General features: G+C 44.1%; 1 protein-coding gene across 1 annotated transcript in view; it reads left to right on the forward strand.

Annotated features, from left to right (window-relative positions):
• The window catches only part of LOC120838497, a 94,638-nt gene extending 77,925 nt beyond the window's left edge, over positions 1-16,713 (forward strand). Inside the window, exons 9-11 of the mRNA XM_040208428.1 lie at positions 10,133-10,218; positions 10,293-10,367; positions 16,565-16,713. Coding sequence (XP_040064362.1) covers positions 10,133-10,218; positions 10,293-10,367; positions 16,565-16,713 — 310 coding nt within the window. The remainder of the gene's footprint in view (positions 1-10,132; positions 10,219-10,292; positions 10,368-16,564) is intronic.
• The last annotated feature ends 422 nt before the right edge of the window (positions 16,714-17,135 follow it).

A 17,135-nucleotide genomic window follows, 5' to 3' on the forward strand; every position in this document is an offset into this window, starting at 1 on the left:
AAGTCGAGTTTAAGGAAAAGAAAATCCCGGTCGAGGCACTCTTCGCAGAAGACGCCGAGTTCGTGTTCATATTATCACGACCCGATGTGAAGCGCTTCCAAATGAACATATCCTGGAAGGAAGATGTAACGCTGGACCACGGTGCGAATAGCCCACCTGCTACTCCAGTTCAAATGCTCAGAACTGTGAAGAGGCCTGAGAACGTACCATCATCATTCCCAGAGTCGATTGTGTAGAATCATATCCACCAAAAACCTCGGTTATTGAGGTTCGATTCAAACTACGCAACACTTCTGTAGTGCGAAGAAAACCCTAGAGCATGTCCCACGAAAAAAGATTATGGCTTAAGCGGGAGTTGCAGGGAATGCTAGATGCCGGGATCATCAGACCCTCGACGTCAACGTTCGCATCTGCAATCACCATAGTACCGAAGGCAGATGGCACGTTTCGTCTCTGCACAGATTAACGCCATATTAATTCCCAGACCGATCTTTTCTCTTTCCCTATGCCACGGGTCGATGACATCATCAGCGAGACAGGAGGCTGCTCCTGGTTCTCCAGGATCGATCAATGCAAAGGCTATTGGCAGGTCCCTCTACAAGAAGACACCAAGCGCTTTACTGCCTTTGTAGCACCATTCGACGCGTACGAATATAACCGACTACCATTCGGGTGGAAGGACTGTGGAGCCGGGTTTCAGAAGATGATAAATGAAATACTCAAGAACTTTTTGGGTAATTTCTGCAACGCTTATGTTGACGACATTATCATATATTCTCGAACAAAAGAAAAACAGATGGACCATTTCTTTCAGGTGATCGAAGCACTGAGTATTGCCAGGTTGAGAATCAACACCAAGAAAAGCGAATTTTTCTAAAGAGTACTTTTCCTGGGGCGAGTTTTTGACGGGAAAACGAAAAGCACGAAAGAAGAATCAGTGCAAAGAATATAAAAGCTGACCAAGCCCTATGACCTACACTCATTACGTGTTTTCCTAGGCCTGGTGGGACATTTTCGGGCATTCCTAAGAGATTATGCTACGAAAACAAAGTGCCTGACCGCTTTGACTTAGAAAGACACTCCGTTTGTCTGGACTGAAGAGTGCGAGAGTGTATACGACTACCTTGTCAAGGTCATCTCTTCTTACCCGGTATCGGTACTGCCTGACTTCAAACTACCATTCGAACTCTGCACCGACGCTTCAGGCTACGGCACAGGAGCTTTCCTCTATCAGAGACACGCAACAGAGCTTCCTAACCGGCAGTTGAAATTCGTTGGCTACTACTCGTACACATTCTCGAAAAGCCAAGAAAACTGCGCCACGACAAAAAAAAAGAAAAAAAAGCCCTAGCTGTGGTGATGGCTTTGAGGTATTTTCAAAGTTACCTCGAAGGTCGTTAGTTTAAGCTTTTCACAGACAACTTAGCTCTTACTTACCTCTTTAGCTTAACCCAACTGAAGGGGCGAATGGCCAGATGGGTGACTGAAATACAACAAGTCTCAATTGAAGTTGCTCACCGACCCGGGGAGAAGCTTCCTGGCGCTGATGCACTCTCCAGACTTCTTATTCCAAGGGATACACTCAACGGGAGCATAAACCATGCCCGAATTGGGGAAGGTACCCAGCACTTGGAATTACAAGATGGGAAATTCCATGTGCCAGAGTCCATGATTCCCAGGGTTTTACAACTCTATCACGACAGTCCTGAATCGGGAGGTCATGACGGATTTTGGAGGACTTACTGGAAGCTGACAAGGAGATTCACAAGAAAGAACATGAAACATAGTATCGACAACTATGTGCGTACGTGCCACGTGTGCCAAATTCATAAGGCCAAATGCCGACCTCGGGGAGACGAAATGGTGACCCCTCAATACTCTGATGTTCCCTTCGAGACTATTCATCTCGATTTTGCAGAAATCAAAACGAAGGGAAAAGGAGTGAAGAAAACGCAAGCTTTTCTAATTGCCATCGATGAATGCACGCGCATCGTAGTTGCAAGAGCTGGCAAAGACGACACTAACTCTGCCATTTCACTGATCACTCCAAGAAAAAAAGGGTGTAGTCGGGTGCATCAGGCGCTCATGCACCCTTTTCCTGAAAGACGCACCCTCCGTTGCGCAGCCAGTGTGCTTGTACACCGACAATGAGCATCCCCCTCTTCCTTAAAAACGTCTAGGTGTACCAATGCACCACCACGCAAGCCACGCTCCCCGATCAGCTTGTGCTTGGATTCCCCCATGGGGGTCATTTTTTGGGTTGGGCAGTTTCTTGGGAAGTATGGAGCTATCCTCTTCCCTCGGTATTGACAGTAGAGTGGACACTATGCTTATTTTAGGCCAATCGGGTCTCCGGGTAGGGTCACGTGACTGCAGTCTCCAAGCTAGAGATAAGGCAGAGCACGGCACCTGCCTGAAGGCCAAGGCCACGGATAGCATCCACTGCACTATTAACTTTGGGTCGAACTTTCAAGAGGATATACACGAACTCATCTCTGTTACGTCACGGCGCGGTGGTGGCGCGTCGGACGCACTTCCGGTCTGGGGCTGTGGGCGGAACTGCCCATTTGAGACGTGTATTCCTACGATGTTTTGAAAGGAACCAGACAAAAACCTGCCTTGTCGTCAAAATGCTGCGACTGGGGCTGTACCAAGAGAGTCGAGAAAGGTTTGAAGATCAGTTTTCATGCGCTCGGTTCGTCCGAGAACGCGGATATGTGCCGTGAAAAGGGAAAACCAGACGCCGTCGGACCACGATTGCTTGGGCGGGAAGCACTTTGGGTTAAATTCACGGATACTACTGGCCATCAAATTTATTTGTTGGGTTCCAAAATGAATGCCGGAAAACCGTCAAGTTGTACGGACCACCTTCGGACTACGTTTAGTGCGTCTTTAAGTTTAAACGGTCGCCTGATCGTTCGAACTGTCGTCTGCTCTTTCAAACGTTTCTGCTTGTCGTCTGCTCTTTTAGAGGACACCGGCCCGTAGACCAAACGTAGGCCCGGCACTTGCGATAAGAATTAAGTGCAGGCCTTAAAAGACTTAAGTTTGAAGGTTGGTAAGCAGGCTCGACGTAAACAGTAGATACAAGGAGATGTTGATCATTGTTACCAGTGGTCATCACCGACTTGTTATGCCTGATTCACTTGGTTAGATTCTGCTTGCGATTTTCAGTATCGACGTCGACCATCTCAGCTACGGTTCACGCTTTTGCAGTCCGAGCGACGTCGCTACTGAAAATTGCGAGCGAAATTTCATCACGTGAATCAGGCTTTAGCGTACGTTCTGCGGCGTCCACGCGGAATGAATCGCCGCATGTCAAATTATTCACGCGAAGTTTTGCGGTGTAACGAGCCTCGTTAATTTCGCTGACGCTGCTCAAGTAGTCAGACATCGTTAGGAGGACGTAGAATCAACAGTTCCAACGCGAAAAAGAGCGCGGGGACTCACACCGGCGCCGACAACATCGCGTTTCAATGGTTTGTTTATGGGCGATGGCGGAGCTTTTTACCCACACCCCTATCGCGCATGCGCGGCGCCGGTGGCGTCCGCTAGGGGCGCTCCGGTTTGTTTGTAAACATGAGTTGGTGTATAAGCGACAAATCCCTTCATTGTTGGGTTGCCCCTGAAGATAAGCCTTTGCAAGGGCGCCCCCTTTTGGCCTTGAAGGAGCTGCAATTTTCATACTCATTTCTTTTTCTTTCTCTCCCTACGCTGAAAGCATGGAAGAAGGGGCGCAGTTGCCGGACCAATAAACCGAAGGCTTTTTTTATGCCTCGACTCCTCTGTCTGAGCGCGGATAACGGCAGGAGCGTGATCATGTGCAAAGGTTTCACAGATGATGTAGTAGCTTTTTTCGACCTCCGAATGTCTGCTTCCCGGCCTAGTAGCTTGTGTGCTGTGCTGCGACCAGCGGCGCTGCCGTAGATTTCGCCCGCGACAACGTATTCGAGTGTACCAAGATTCCCAGTGTTTGAAAAGTCCTACGCGTATATCGGCAACAGGGGATTTCTTCAAAAAAGCCCAAGGAATTCATGTGATGTGTTTAGTGTTCGGTTCGGCAAATTACTGATTCTGCCACATCGTGTTGAATCTTCAAGGACCCCTTTCTTTTCGTTTTTGTGTTTGTGTGGTTCTGCGGTGTCCGTGTCGACATATATATCGGATTACATAATTCAAGTCCGGTATTTTCATCGTAAGTGCACTGCAACCTGCTCCTTTGCAACAATTGACCGTTCCGTTCCGGATTACCTCTAGAACTAGGCGGTGTCTATTTTCTAGCAGCCGGGAGAATAATTTCCCCGAAATTCTATCGGCAGTCGCCTGCCATTAGCTGTCTACAACCATGTGACAACTGCAGGTGGAATACTGACTTTCTTATTCTCCTGGCGTTTTGTGAAAACACGTTTTTGTCGATACACGTTTTGTAGACACGTTTAATCCGCACTAACGTTTTATCGTCACTCGTTACGCAAAATGCACGCTGTAGGGACATTTTGTCGCGCGTGTATCTTTGAGGCGCGTGCTCACCGACCCAGCCCACCCGTTCGCGCCACTTCGTGGCGACAGTTTGCGGCGGCTCATTACAAAAATGTTAACCCACCTGTCCCACCCATACACGTCACTTCGCGGATACATTCTGGGGCGGCTCATTACAAGAAAAAAAAGAAGAGAAGCTAAAATAGAAAAGCTAATCTCAGCTGTCGATAAAACATCGTTCGATGAATTAATGGCGACTGCCGGTGGAATTTTGTGGAAATAATTCTACCAGCTGCTGGCAGAATGAACACTACCTAAGACTCACCCCCGGTTCTTGTTTGCTTAGTGATCTTCTCAGTTGTGTAACAGCTTCTTTGTACGTCTTCAGATATCACGAATTGCTTGCAACTTTCAGTGTTGTGCCTGTTAAGGAAACAAAGTAACGAAATAGCGTTACTCGTTAGTTTGGTAAAAAGTAACGCTTTATCGAACTACGTTACTCTTTTACAAACGTAACGATATACCGTTACCGTTACTTTTCAAAAATAACGAACGTTACTTTTACGTTACTTTTGTGTTTGAGTACATATGTCTGGCAGAGGATTTATGATAAGCCTCCTTAACAAGCTTGGATAAAGCTAGAAATTTACAGAGTGGTTTCATAGTGCTTTGACGCGCGAAGCAGCTTAATTTTCGGCATACAAATTAGGCATTGAAACTCTAATTTACCTGATTCTGTCTCCTTTAGTTGATACATTTCATTCAGACCTGCTGGCCATGGCGACGGAGTTTCGTTATTCATGTCCATCTCACGCGCACAATAAGTCGGAGAATGTTGTCCATCGGCTTTTATAAACTACAGCATGCGAACGGGGACTGCTGGAACACAACCAGCCAACCAACACCCCTTATATGTACGCCGGTTTTCGTAACAGTCCGGTTCATACCAGAGACTGATTTACTTCACTATCTGGAACAGGACACCGGTTACCAGCACACAGGCTATAATGACTTGCTGCCTCTGACCAGCAGTAGCTCTTAGTTTTTCTGTAAAAAAAAAAAGGAAAAGGTTTCGTGTTTGTAAGTTTTCTTTCCAGGTTTAAAACTTTTTTTTTATCATAATTTTAGGAAATTAAGGACTAATCAAGCGAAACATTCTGTCTACAAAAGTGGGTCAGGAACTTTCAGGCAGCGAGAAGGAGAGCGAGGGTAAAAAAATTCCACAAAGGGTGTTTCTTTTTTTTTTTTTTTTTTTGAATCTAGAGAAATGAGCAAATCGGCTTCGCCACTCTAGTCCCCCCACAAGCGTGATGCGCCCGCTTCAAATCTCTCCGCAGTCGAAAGAAGAGTTCACTGGAAACGCTCCTTGTTCCGCTTCAATGGATTCCCACTTGTCTCCGATCCTACTTTTTAAGAAAGCGACCTTTGCATTCATTGGAGGGGGAACCGAGCACTGAAAGCAGCCTTTGTATTCATCTGAGGGGGAAGCTAACCCCCGAAAGTCGTATTTCTTTCCATCGGAGGGGGAAAACTCTAACCTCCCTCTCGAGGCATCCACAATGCTAAGTAAAAGTCGAAAGATAAAGCAAACATGTACAGAAAGGCAATACCCTCCTCGCGTGTTGGCCGCGACGTCACGGAAGCGATGGGACGCTATTGGATACGGGGTGGCGGAGGGATATAGGATTCCCTTTGAGGGGCATTTGCCGCTACCTTCTTAACCTGTAACCGACTATAGTTGTCCACGGTTGTAAACGGATGTCTCTCCACACCCCCCCCCCTCCCACCGCTGTCCACCTCTGCTGCACAAAGCAGGGGGGGGGGGGGGGAGAGGAGGGGGCTGTTACGCAGTCGTTCGTTCAAGCCTTGTGGGTGGTGACACCAAATGTGACACTATGGAAAAAAAAGGAGGATGAACGGAATTAGCTGGTAGCCGAAGGTTTTTTTCGCCTTCGAAAAGTGAGTTTTTTTCTTTTTTTTTTAAACTTTACTGTGACGGATGCTGGTTCCGTGCGGCGATAAGCTCGTGCAGGATTTCACCAGTTTTGGTCAAAGTAACGAGTAACGAGTAACGCAATTTGACAGCCGATACCGTAAAAAAGTAACGGAAATACTTTACTCGTTAGTCATTCAAAATACTATCGAGTACGTTACTGCGTTAGCGAAAAATGTAACGCGTTACCAGTAACGTCGCTACTAGTAACGCGTTACCTCCAACACTGCTTGCAAGTTTGTACTTGTATACGGAATAGGCTGGTTTAATAAACTTCTATGAGATTTGAAAACAATACCGTGTGTTCGTTTACTCCCTTTTTGCAATCACCGGGGCGCATACATTTTTTACTGTTTTCCTTGATGTCTCAATTAGGTGTATGAAGTTATGAAACGGGTGCATAAAGTGGTGTGACCATGCACCTTTGAATCGGGTGCATCTGTGTTCTCTCCGAATTCAGTGAGTGTAGAAAGAGGTGTAACAGTACACTATTGAACGGGGCGCTCCTGTGTTCCATTTGAGAGCAGCAGGTGTAGAAAGGGGAGTAATGGTACACTATTCAGCGGGGTGCATCTGTGTTCCCTTTGAGTGAGGCGGGTGTACGAAGCGGCGCAATGGTACACCATCGAATGGGGTGCATGTGTGTTCCCTTTCATTTCATAGGGTGCAGAAAGAGGTGTAGCCGTACACCATTGAATGGGGTGCACCTGTGTTCCCTTTAAGTCAGATTTCTGTAGAAAAAGGTGTACATGCGCACCACACCAACGGGTGTACGCGTACTCCCATATTTGGGGTGCACATGTATTCCCCCAAAGGGTGTAGTATATGTGACAAGCACTTACACCCCCTATGGGTGTACCCCATGACACCCTTTTTTTTAAGAGTGATGGAACGAGAGGTCTTCGAGAACACGAAAGTCATTTTTTCAGACAATGGACCGGCCTTCCGCAGCAAGAAGTTCCAAAGATGGGCACAGAAAAAAGGAATCACACTTCTATTTCCAGCCCCTTATCAGCCGGAAGACAACGCGTTAGCTGAAGGGGCTATACGCGGCATCAAACAATTCATAAAAATGTGCCCCGAGCTCACAGGTGGATGGAAATGAGCACTTGAGGCAGCCATTGCCCACCACAATTGTTCCCACACCGCTGGATTGGGATGTAGTTTACATTTCGCAGCACGCAGAGAGAGCCCATGGCTACCTGCCGATCATCTCCTGGGCCTAACCGACAAAATCACGCTACAAGAACAGAAACGCCCCCCACAGCAGCAAAAAAAATATCAATCGTCAATCAAAAGAAATTACGACACATGGCACCTAAGTCCCAGAGATTCAACCCGGCGGCATGATATGGTACGAAAAGGCCTCCAAGGCTCCAAGGCTGCCTTTTCCGGTCCTTACATGGTTACCAAGACGTGCAGTCAACAAGGCATCCTCAAGACGCTGTACTACATGGGACCCAACAACACCGCCGAAATGGCATCTATTAAGAATATAGTTCCATATCACCCCAGGAAGACAAAAGCCACAGCGTGTGTAGTGTTCCAAGAGGCAGACAAGAAGGAAGACCGACGATAGGCCAAGATATATCAATAAGAGGAGGATGAAGAGGTGGATAGAATAGAAGCACCAGTTTTAATCTTGACGCGTTTACGAATCGTTATATAGTTTAAATGATAGGAAAGAACCTGTTTCGGGAGATCTACGGCGGCGTAGATTGCCTAAATTTGCTACAGTGACGGAAATAAACATAGTTTGCTATAACACCCCATCAGCTGCCATTTTGGTAGACTCGCTGATGAGCGTGCACCTTTTGTGGCATATACATTTCACACCTGAAAGAGGTTTTTTTTTTTCTTGGCACGACCAAGTATGCTGACCACCAACATGGCAATATGACGTCACGCGCAAGCCACGTGTACAACGTTTCAATGTTTACGAAATCACAGCCCAGCGTGGGAACATCAGATTCCAGCACGTGCATGATCGTCGCTTCGGAAAGCGAGCGAAACACGCGTTACACGCTCGAGCTCTGAAAAATGACCCCAACCAGGAGTCCGTTTTTGAGATAATCTATACACTGAAATCTAAGGGTACGTTCACAGTGGAGTCCGAATAGCAAGTGCGAACCGGATCTGCTCATTTTTATCATTAAACGCGGGTGCAATTGCATAGGATCTGTAAGCAACCGCATTCGCAACCGCTTTAGGAATGCGGTTCTACCGCCAGTGCTAATCTGCGCAAGTGCTAATCTGAAGTTCAACACATGCTCTATGCTTTGCTAATCGCAGCGCATGGCTATGGTGAATATTTGCGGCGTATTATTGGCATGTGGCCGTTTGTGTTGGTTGCTCGTTCTCCTTACACCTTTTCGACGAGAGGTTTTGCTTAGAGTAAAAGCTGGCAAGTGTTTGATAGACTACAAACCTCAAAGATCAATGGTAATGTAGTGAGTGCGCAGGCGAGCTGGTGGATGTTAACCATTTTGTTCTTAGTCCGAGACTGAGACAGGAAAACAGGAAAGTTTCAGAGTAGAAGAAAAATGAACAGTCGAGTACACGTCTCTAATACAATAGAGACGTGTCCTCGACTGTTAATTTTTTACTTTGAAACTTTCCTTTTTTCCTGCCTCAGTCTTGGGCTAAGAACAAAATGCTCAAAGATCAGTTCTCAAATGTATTCACTGAATTTATAAAACATGTTGCACCCCTCTTAGTGAGATTTTACGGTAACTCTGCAACATAATAAATATTAAAAGGTTTCGCGGTGTTCTTAAAATAAAAACACATGCTCACTCTCGATTAAGAAATGAAGTTAATCATACTTAGAGAACTACATTTGGTTTAATTTTGGCGATCACCCAAGCACACAAAAGCAGCACTCAAATAGTCTACGCCATATTTACTCCTTTGATGGCAACCACATTAAGACGTCAGTAGCGATTACTTGTCTTTATGTTTAATTGATACCATGAGTCCGGAACTTTGACATTCAGCAATCCGGCGCTTCTTGTTATACATTCTTTTTAGATGATCAATAGTGTATTGGAAGGAATACAATGGAGCCTTTCGTCTTAGTAGTACCACAATTCCGTAAGAATAAAGAGGCTTCGCATGCCGCGTTTTTATACAGTCACAACATTCGAGACTAATTTAGAACCTTGGCCTTACACTTGAGCAGATTGTTTCTGTCCAACAAGTGCTTGCCTGGGATGTTGCAAAGTAATAAACACTTGGCTGTACATTGTGATAGGTGTGAGTGTCAGGCCGAGTTTAATAATACCAAGATTATGGGAAAATTCAAAACGAAATTGGAACGCGCACTACACGAGGCATTCATGATAAGGGCCCATGGCACGAATGTGTTTATTAGTGCTCCTTCTTTTGCCTTATCCGATAAGGAGCAGGCTTTTATCGGTCACTCATCAGTGACGGCAGGCTTTCCAGGGGGTTAATGAAAGTCCGTATTTGCGTATGTGCGGTTTTATTCTTATTTTATGTGTTCTTTTATGTGTTTTCTTCAGTAAAGTTCAGTTGCAAGTTACGCCTCGGGTCCTGTGTGCTTCTTTCTTTGTCCGTGTTTTTAAGGCGCATTTTCCACCATGCATAAGTGCCAACTAGCCCAGCTCGCAGTTTTAATAAACACACTTTTATTTTCAGCTTCATTGTTCAGGCGTTCCATCCTAAAACCGCCGATGGCCACAAAATTGCGTACAAGGCACAAGCCCAGATTTATCGGAATGGGAGTATGTAAAAGTAATTGCAAGATTAATGCGCGTAGCGCACATTTATATGCATTTACAACTTTTTTTTTTTATAGCGTTTCACGACACGTGGGTGATCTACACAGACAGAAAGCGGTGCACTCTACTCAGAACTCCGGGATATCACAACCGTAAGTATTTGTCCTAAACATACTTGCAGGTTCATATATATGATCTCTCGAACGAACACTAAATTTCAAGAAAACGTTACATCGTCTGTGGAGTAAATCGGTACGAACACCAGCAATATAGCACTACAGTTTTTGACAAATAATATTTTTTCGGTGAAGCTATCTATGTTCTTACTGTTTTCATTAATTCCTCATGTACTTATGGCAATCATCATAGTGCATTTAAAATAGACAACGTTTTATGAAAAATAACCTCGACATTGTTTTTACATAGATTTTAATATTTAAATTTTTCTCGCGTCGCGTTCTTTTTTTTTTTTTCACCCTTTTTTTAGCCAGCATACATTCCGTTGGAGGTATATGCACTAGTTTTGAGTTTTAAGCCTCTAAATATGCTAAAAAAGATCAAATGCAGATGCTAGGTTTATGGGTTATAGCCGTATATGTTATTATTTATTATAATATTATAAGGAACGTTTAATCAATAATCATATAAAAGACATTGATGTCTTTAGGCGTATAATAACAATTTCGTAATTCCAAACGTCTAAACACTATAACATCGCAACTGCCGAAAGCGGGTTTTCAGACCATTTTTGTTGGTGCCATGATTAGAGAGGCTTCAAGCCTAAACCCTATGCGCGACATAATCTAGACTACGTTAGAAATATCAAAGTATAATACTGTAAAACATTAGAGTAAAATTCAATTCTCTTTTGAAAACCTAGGTTTTTAAATGCGAAATTGTATATCTTTAATGCGATTTTTGTATTTTTAATGTGAAATTCATGTTGATAACAGAACAGAATAATTTTTTAGCATCTTTAGAGTCTTAAAACTCAAAACCAATGCATATACCTCTAACGAAATGTATTCTGGGTAAAAGAAAAACGTAAAAAAAAACGCGACGCAAAAAAATAATAAAAGATGTTTCTGTTTTTTTATATAGCGCGCTGAACTTGACCGAAAAGTGAAAACTTTCTCTGTTTCATAATTTAGTTCTCAGTACTCGTACGTGATAAAGGCCCACATTTTGCCTAATTTGGAAGGCAATGAAAGGTTCTACACGTTGTATTATTTTAAAATCGGTACTAAACATACTCGTCTAAAAAAAAAAAATATTCGCAGTTTAGGTCACAGTTGTTCGCGAAGGCAAGTGTGGAGATTTTTATAAATGTTGAATTGATTAATAATTAATAGTAGTTGGAATGTCCTTTTATCGACTTGCATATATATAACAATAAAAAATATAAAAGCTCTTTTTTGAATACTTTGAGATTGAGAGTGGTTCAAATACGCCACAAACGACAATCGTTGAAACACACCATCGGCATTTGCTCTTTTTTTATCATATTTAGAGGCTTAAACCTCAAAACCAGTGCAAACACCTCTAACGGAATGTTTTCGGGGTAAAAGAAGAGTGGGAAGAAAATGCGACGCAAAAGTATAAAAATAGAACAAACAAAAAACATTAAAAATGGTTTTTTTTTTAAACAGCGTGCTGAAATTGAACGAAAAGTGGAAACCTTCTCTGTTTCATAATTTATTTTCAGTACTCGTACGTGATGAAGGCACAATCCTTGCTTAATCTGGAAGGCAATGAAAGGTTCTACACGTGGTATTATTTTAAAAGCGACACTAAACATAGTCGACTCAAACAAATCCGCAATTTGGGTCAAAGTTTTTCGTGGAGGCATGTTTGGGGTTTTTACAAAATTGGAGCGTCGAATAATGAATAGTAGTTATAATATCGTTTTATCTACTTGCATAAATATCACACTGAAAAATATAGATGCTCTGTTTCGAATACGTCGATATTGAAAGTGATTGAAAAAACGCCACAGACGACAATCGTCAAAACCGCGTCGTTCTTGCCCGCTTCTTTGAGATTTCTTTTTTCAGAAACTAAACATGTCAGGACAGAGGCGGATGCAGGAATTTCCTGAGGGGGGGGGGGGGGGGGGGGGGGGGTCAGGTGTTGGTCAGCGCACCATTTGTTTAGGAGCCTCCTCCCCCCCTCTCTCGTTTCACGCCCTAAATTTTACACATGCAGAATTCGAGAGGAGGGTCAGGACATCCGGTCCCCTCCTCTAAATTCGCCCCTGTGGCAGGACATTAAAATAAAAAGGATTGTTCTTTTTGGAACATGTGCAACAAGATATAAAAAAAGTTGAAGCAAAATAAAAAACACCACTGCACCTCGTTGCCTGAATCCAAATGAAACCGCCCATATTTCTCTCTCTCTCTCTCTCTCTCTCTCTATATATATATATATATATATATATATATATATATAAGTGAGGCAGAGTGGTTTCAGAACAATGGACCGGGAAAATGTAATAAGTCAGAAATCCGTACTTGCGGAGTTGTTATGCTAGGAGTTTATTGCATGTATTACGACAGTTTCGCCGAGAGGCTCGGCTTCGTAAGGAGATGGCATACATGTATGCCATCTTCTGAAAAAGCCGAGCCCCTCGGCGAAACTAAACTATCGTAATACATACAATAAACTCCTAGCATAGCAACTCCGCAAGTACGGATCTCTGACTATATATATATATATATATATATGAACAAATATGTGCAGATGAATGAACCGTACTTAATCCAATGAATCAAAGAATCAAAGTTTCCAGGAACCCGCGGAAAGCCAAAAATTGGCGGAGCCAGGATTTGAACTCTGGGCCCCCCAATGTCCGGTCGGGTGTGCTAACCACTACACCACTCCACCTTGGCTTTCTGGCGTTTCCTACCTGTCTTATTAATGCACAAGAAACGAAATGTATCCAATCGGAGGTGTTCTGGAAACACACGCCGCCGCGTGGAACGCGGTACGACGCTTAGTGTCACGTGGTACGTGCTCGTTTGTGCTCCAGAAATCCTCCCACTGTTTGTCTCGCCCCGTGTACATGTAGTATTCTTTGTTTATGAGCTTTTAGAGACACGGTATCATCATCATCTGCGAGAATCAAGAGCCACGTTATTGAGTATACAACACGGGCACTTCACGTCATCGTACGTGGTCTCCGAGGAGGATATGAACAAATATGTGCAGATGAATGAACCGTACTTAATCCAATGAATCAAAGAATCAAAGTTTCCAGGAACCCGCGGAAAGCCAAAAATTGGCGGAGCCAGGATTTGAACTCTGGGCCCCCCAATGTCCGGTCGGGTGTGCTAACCACTACACCACTCCACCTTGGCTTTCTGGCGTTTCCTACCTGTCTTATTAATGCACAAGAAACGAAATGTATCCAATCGGAGGTGTTCTGGAAACACACGCCGCCGCGTGGAACGCGGTACGACGCTTAGTGTCACGTGGTACGTGCTCGTTTGTGCTCCAGAAATCCTCCCACTGTTTGTCTCGCCCCGTGTACATGTAGTATTCTTTGTTTATGAGCTTTTAGAGACACGGTATCATCATCATCTGCGAGAATCAAGAGCCACGTTATTGAGTATACAACACGGGCACTTCACGTCATCGTACGTGGTCTCCGAGGAGGATATGAACAAATATGTGCAGATGAATGAACCGTACTTAATCCAATGAATCAAAGAATCAAAGTTTCCAGGAACCCGCGGAAAGCCAAAAATTGGCGGAGCCAGGATTTGAACTCTGGGCCCCCCAATGTCCGGTCGGGTGTGCTAACCACTACACCACTCCACCTTGGCTTTCTGGCGTTTCCTACCTGTCTTATTAATGCACAAGAAACGAAATGTATCCAATCGGAGGTGTTCTGGAAACACACGCCGCCGCGTGGAACGCGGTACGACGCTTAGTGTCACGTGGTACGTGCTCGTTTGTGCTCCAGAAATCCTCCCACTGTTTGTCTCGCCCCGTGTACATGTAGTATTCTTTGTTTATGAGCTTTTAGAGACACGGTATCATCATCATCTGCGAGAATCAAGAGCCACGTTATTGAGTATACAACACGGGCACTTCACGTCATCGTACGTGGTCTCCGAGGAGGATATGAACAAATATGTGCAGATGAATGAACCGTACTTAATCCAATGAATCAAAGAATCAAAGTTTCCAGGAACCCGCGGAAAGCCAAAAATTGGCGGAGCCAGGATTTGAACTCTGGGCCCCCCAATGTCCGGTCGGGTGTGCTAACCACTACACCACTCCACCTTGGCTTTCTGGCGTTTCCTACCTGTCTTATTAATGCACAAGAAACGAAATGTATCCAATCGGAGGTGTTCTGGAAACACACGCCGCCGCGTGGAACGCGGTACGACGCTTAGTGTCACGTGGTACGTGCTCGTTTGTGCTCCAGAAATCCTCCCACTGTTTGTCTCGCCCCGTGTACATGTAGTATTCTTTGTTTATGAGCTTTTAGAGACACGGTATCATCATCATCTGCGAGAATCAAGAGCCACGTTATTGAGTATACAACACGGGCACTTCACGTCATCGTACGTGGTCTCCGAGGAGGATATGAACAAATATGTGCAGATGAATGAACCGTACTTAATCCAATGAATCAAAGAATCAAAGTTTCCAGGAACCCGCGGAAAGCCAAAAATTGGCGGAGCCAGGATTTGAACTCTGGGCCCCCCAATGTCCGGTCGGGTGTGCTAACCACTACACCACTCCACCTTGGCTTTCTGGCGTTTCCTACCTGTCTTATTAATGCACAAGAAACGAAATGTATCCAATCGGAGGTGTTCTGGAAACACACGCCGCCGCGTGGAACGCGGTACGACGCTTAGTGTCACGTGGTACGTGCTCGTTTGTGCTCCAGAAATCCTCCCACTGTTTGTCTCGCCCCGTGTACATGTAGTATTCTTTGTTTATGAGCTTTTAGAGACACGGTATCATCATCATCTGCGAGAATCAAGAGCCACGTTATTGAGTATACAACACGGGCACTTCACGTCATCGTACGTGGTCTCCGAGGAGGATATGAACAAATATGTGCAGATGAATGAACCGTACTTAATCCAATGAATCAAAGAATCAAAGTTTCCAGGAACCCGCGGAAAGCCAAAAATTGGCGGAGCCAGGATTTGAACTCTGGGCCCCCCAATGTCCGGTCGGGTGTGCTAACCACTACACCACTCCACCTTGGCTTTCTGGCGTTTCCTACCTGTCTTATTAATGCACAAGAAACGAAATGTATCCAATCGGAGGTGTTCTGGAAACACACGCCGCCGCGTGGAACGCGGTACGACGCTTAGTGTCACGTGGTACGTGCTCGTTTGTGCTCCAGAAATCCTCCCACTGTTTGTCTCGCCCCGTGTACATGTAGTATTCTTTGTTTATGAGCTTTTAGAGACACGGTATCATCATCATCTGCGAGAATCAAGAGCCACGTTATTGAGTATACAACACGGGCACTTCACGTCATCGTACGTGGTCTCCGAGGAGGATATGAACAAATATGTGCAGATGAATGAACCGTACTTAATCCAATGAATCAAAGAATCAAAGTTTCCAGGAACCCGCGGAAAGCCAAAAATTGGCGGAGCCAGGATTTGAACTCTGGGCCCCCCAATGTCCGGTCGGGTGTGCTAACCACTACACCACTCCACCTTGGCTTTCTGGCGTTTCCTACCTGTCTTATTAATGCACAAGAAACGAAATGTATCCAATCGGAGGTGTTCTGGAAACACACGCCGCCGCGTGGAACGCGGTACGACGCTTAGTGTCACGTGGTACGTGCTCGTTTGTGCTCCAGAAATCCTCCCACTGTTTGTCTCGCCCCGTGTACATGTAGTATATATATATATATATATATATATATATATATATATATATATATATATATATATATATATATATATATATATATATATATATAACCACTTCAATTCACATCAAATACTCGTTCTGCAATTCCCCGAATAGCATTTCGTTATTTCGATGGAGCCCACAAAGAACACGTCTACTCCGAACGACATCTAGGAAGTGGAACATTAGCTTTTTACGAAGCACTACAGCTAGCCCTAGGTGTGCCTAGACACAAGATTGCACGCGAATTGGAAGACGTAATTTTACATTATTCGGCAGTCAGTAAATATACCACTTCTATTATATAAATTCAAAACAATCTTAACGCTAGTTGTAAAATTTACTTTGTTTTTTGTTCTGATTGCGGAAAATATATAAAATTAGTCTGTAATTTTGATTTTGTGCCTTGGAGCTTTGAACTAAAAGGAATCTTGACTCGTATTCTTTTCTTTTTTTCCAGTGTGCGAATTATTTACAGCTGGTCACCGTACTAGTGGAAGCTTGAACAAATACTGCTTTTTTATTTACACTATGTATTGTAAGGAACCAGCGAAGAAATTTGCGAGTTTGGGCGACTGTTGGCCGCCTGCAAGACAACCAAACCCTTAGAAATATTTCACTACAGCTCTAACATGTTTGCTGCTGTAATAATTCAATAAATACAAATTATACCCTTGGAATGCTGTATTCGTATTTTATATATTAGGACAGTATTTGCTGTTTCCTGAGAATCAGATGTGCGTGTAAAAAATAAATAAACGATTACGAACTATTAATTAGTACCGTATATAGTCGATTGTAGTTACAAGTGAGATGCTGCAACAAAGATGGCGAACACCACTTAAAAATAAGCTCGAGGTGACGTATTTTGTGTTGTGTCTTTATTGTTTAGCATGCATTCGTTTCAGGACACCATGTCCATATGGTACTCTATAAAAATCTCATAATGATTTCTAACCTAAAGCTGGTAACTGTGCATATGCTCCTAGATTCTTAGGTCGAGTAGTCAGAAAATGTCCTATTAGTAATGG

The sequence above is a fragment of the Ixodes scapularis genome, unplaced genomic scaffold (assembly GCF_016920785.2).
Source record: "Ixodes scapularis isolate PalLabHiFi unplaced genomic scaffold, ASM1692078v2 ptg000154l_1__unscaffolded, whole genome shotgun sequence".
Classification (NCBI taxonomy): Eukaryota; Metazoa; Arthropoda; class Arachnida; order Ixodida; family Ixodidae; genus Ixodes; species Ixodes scapularis.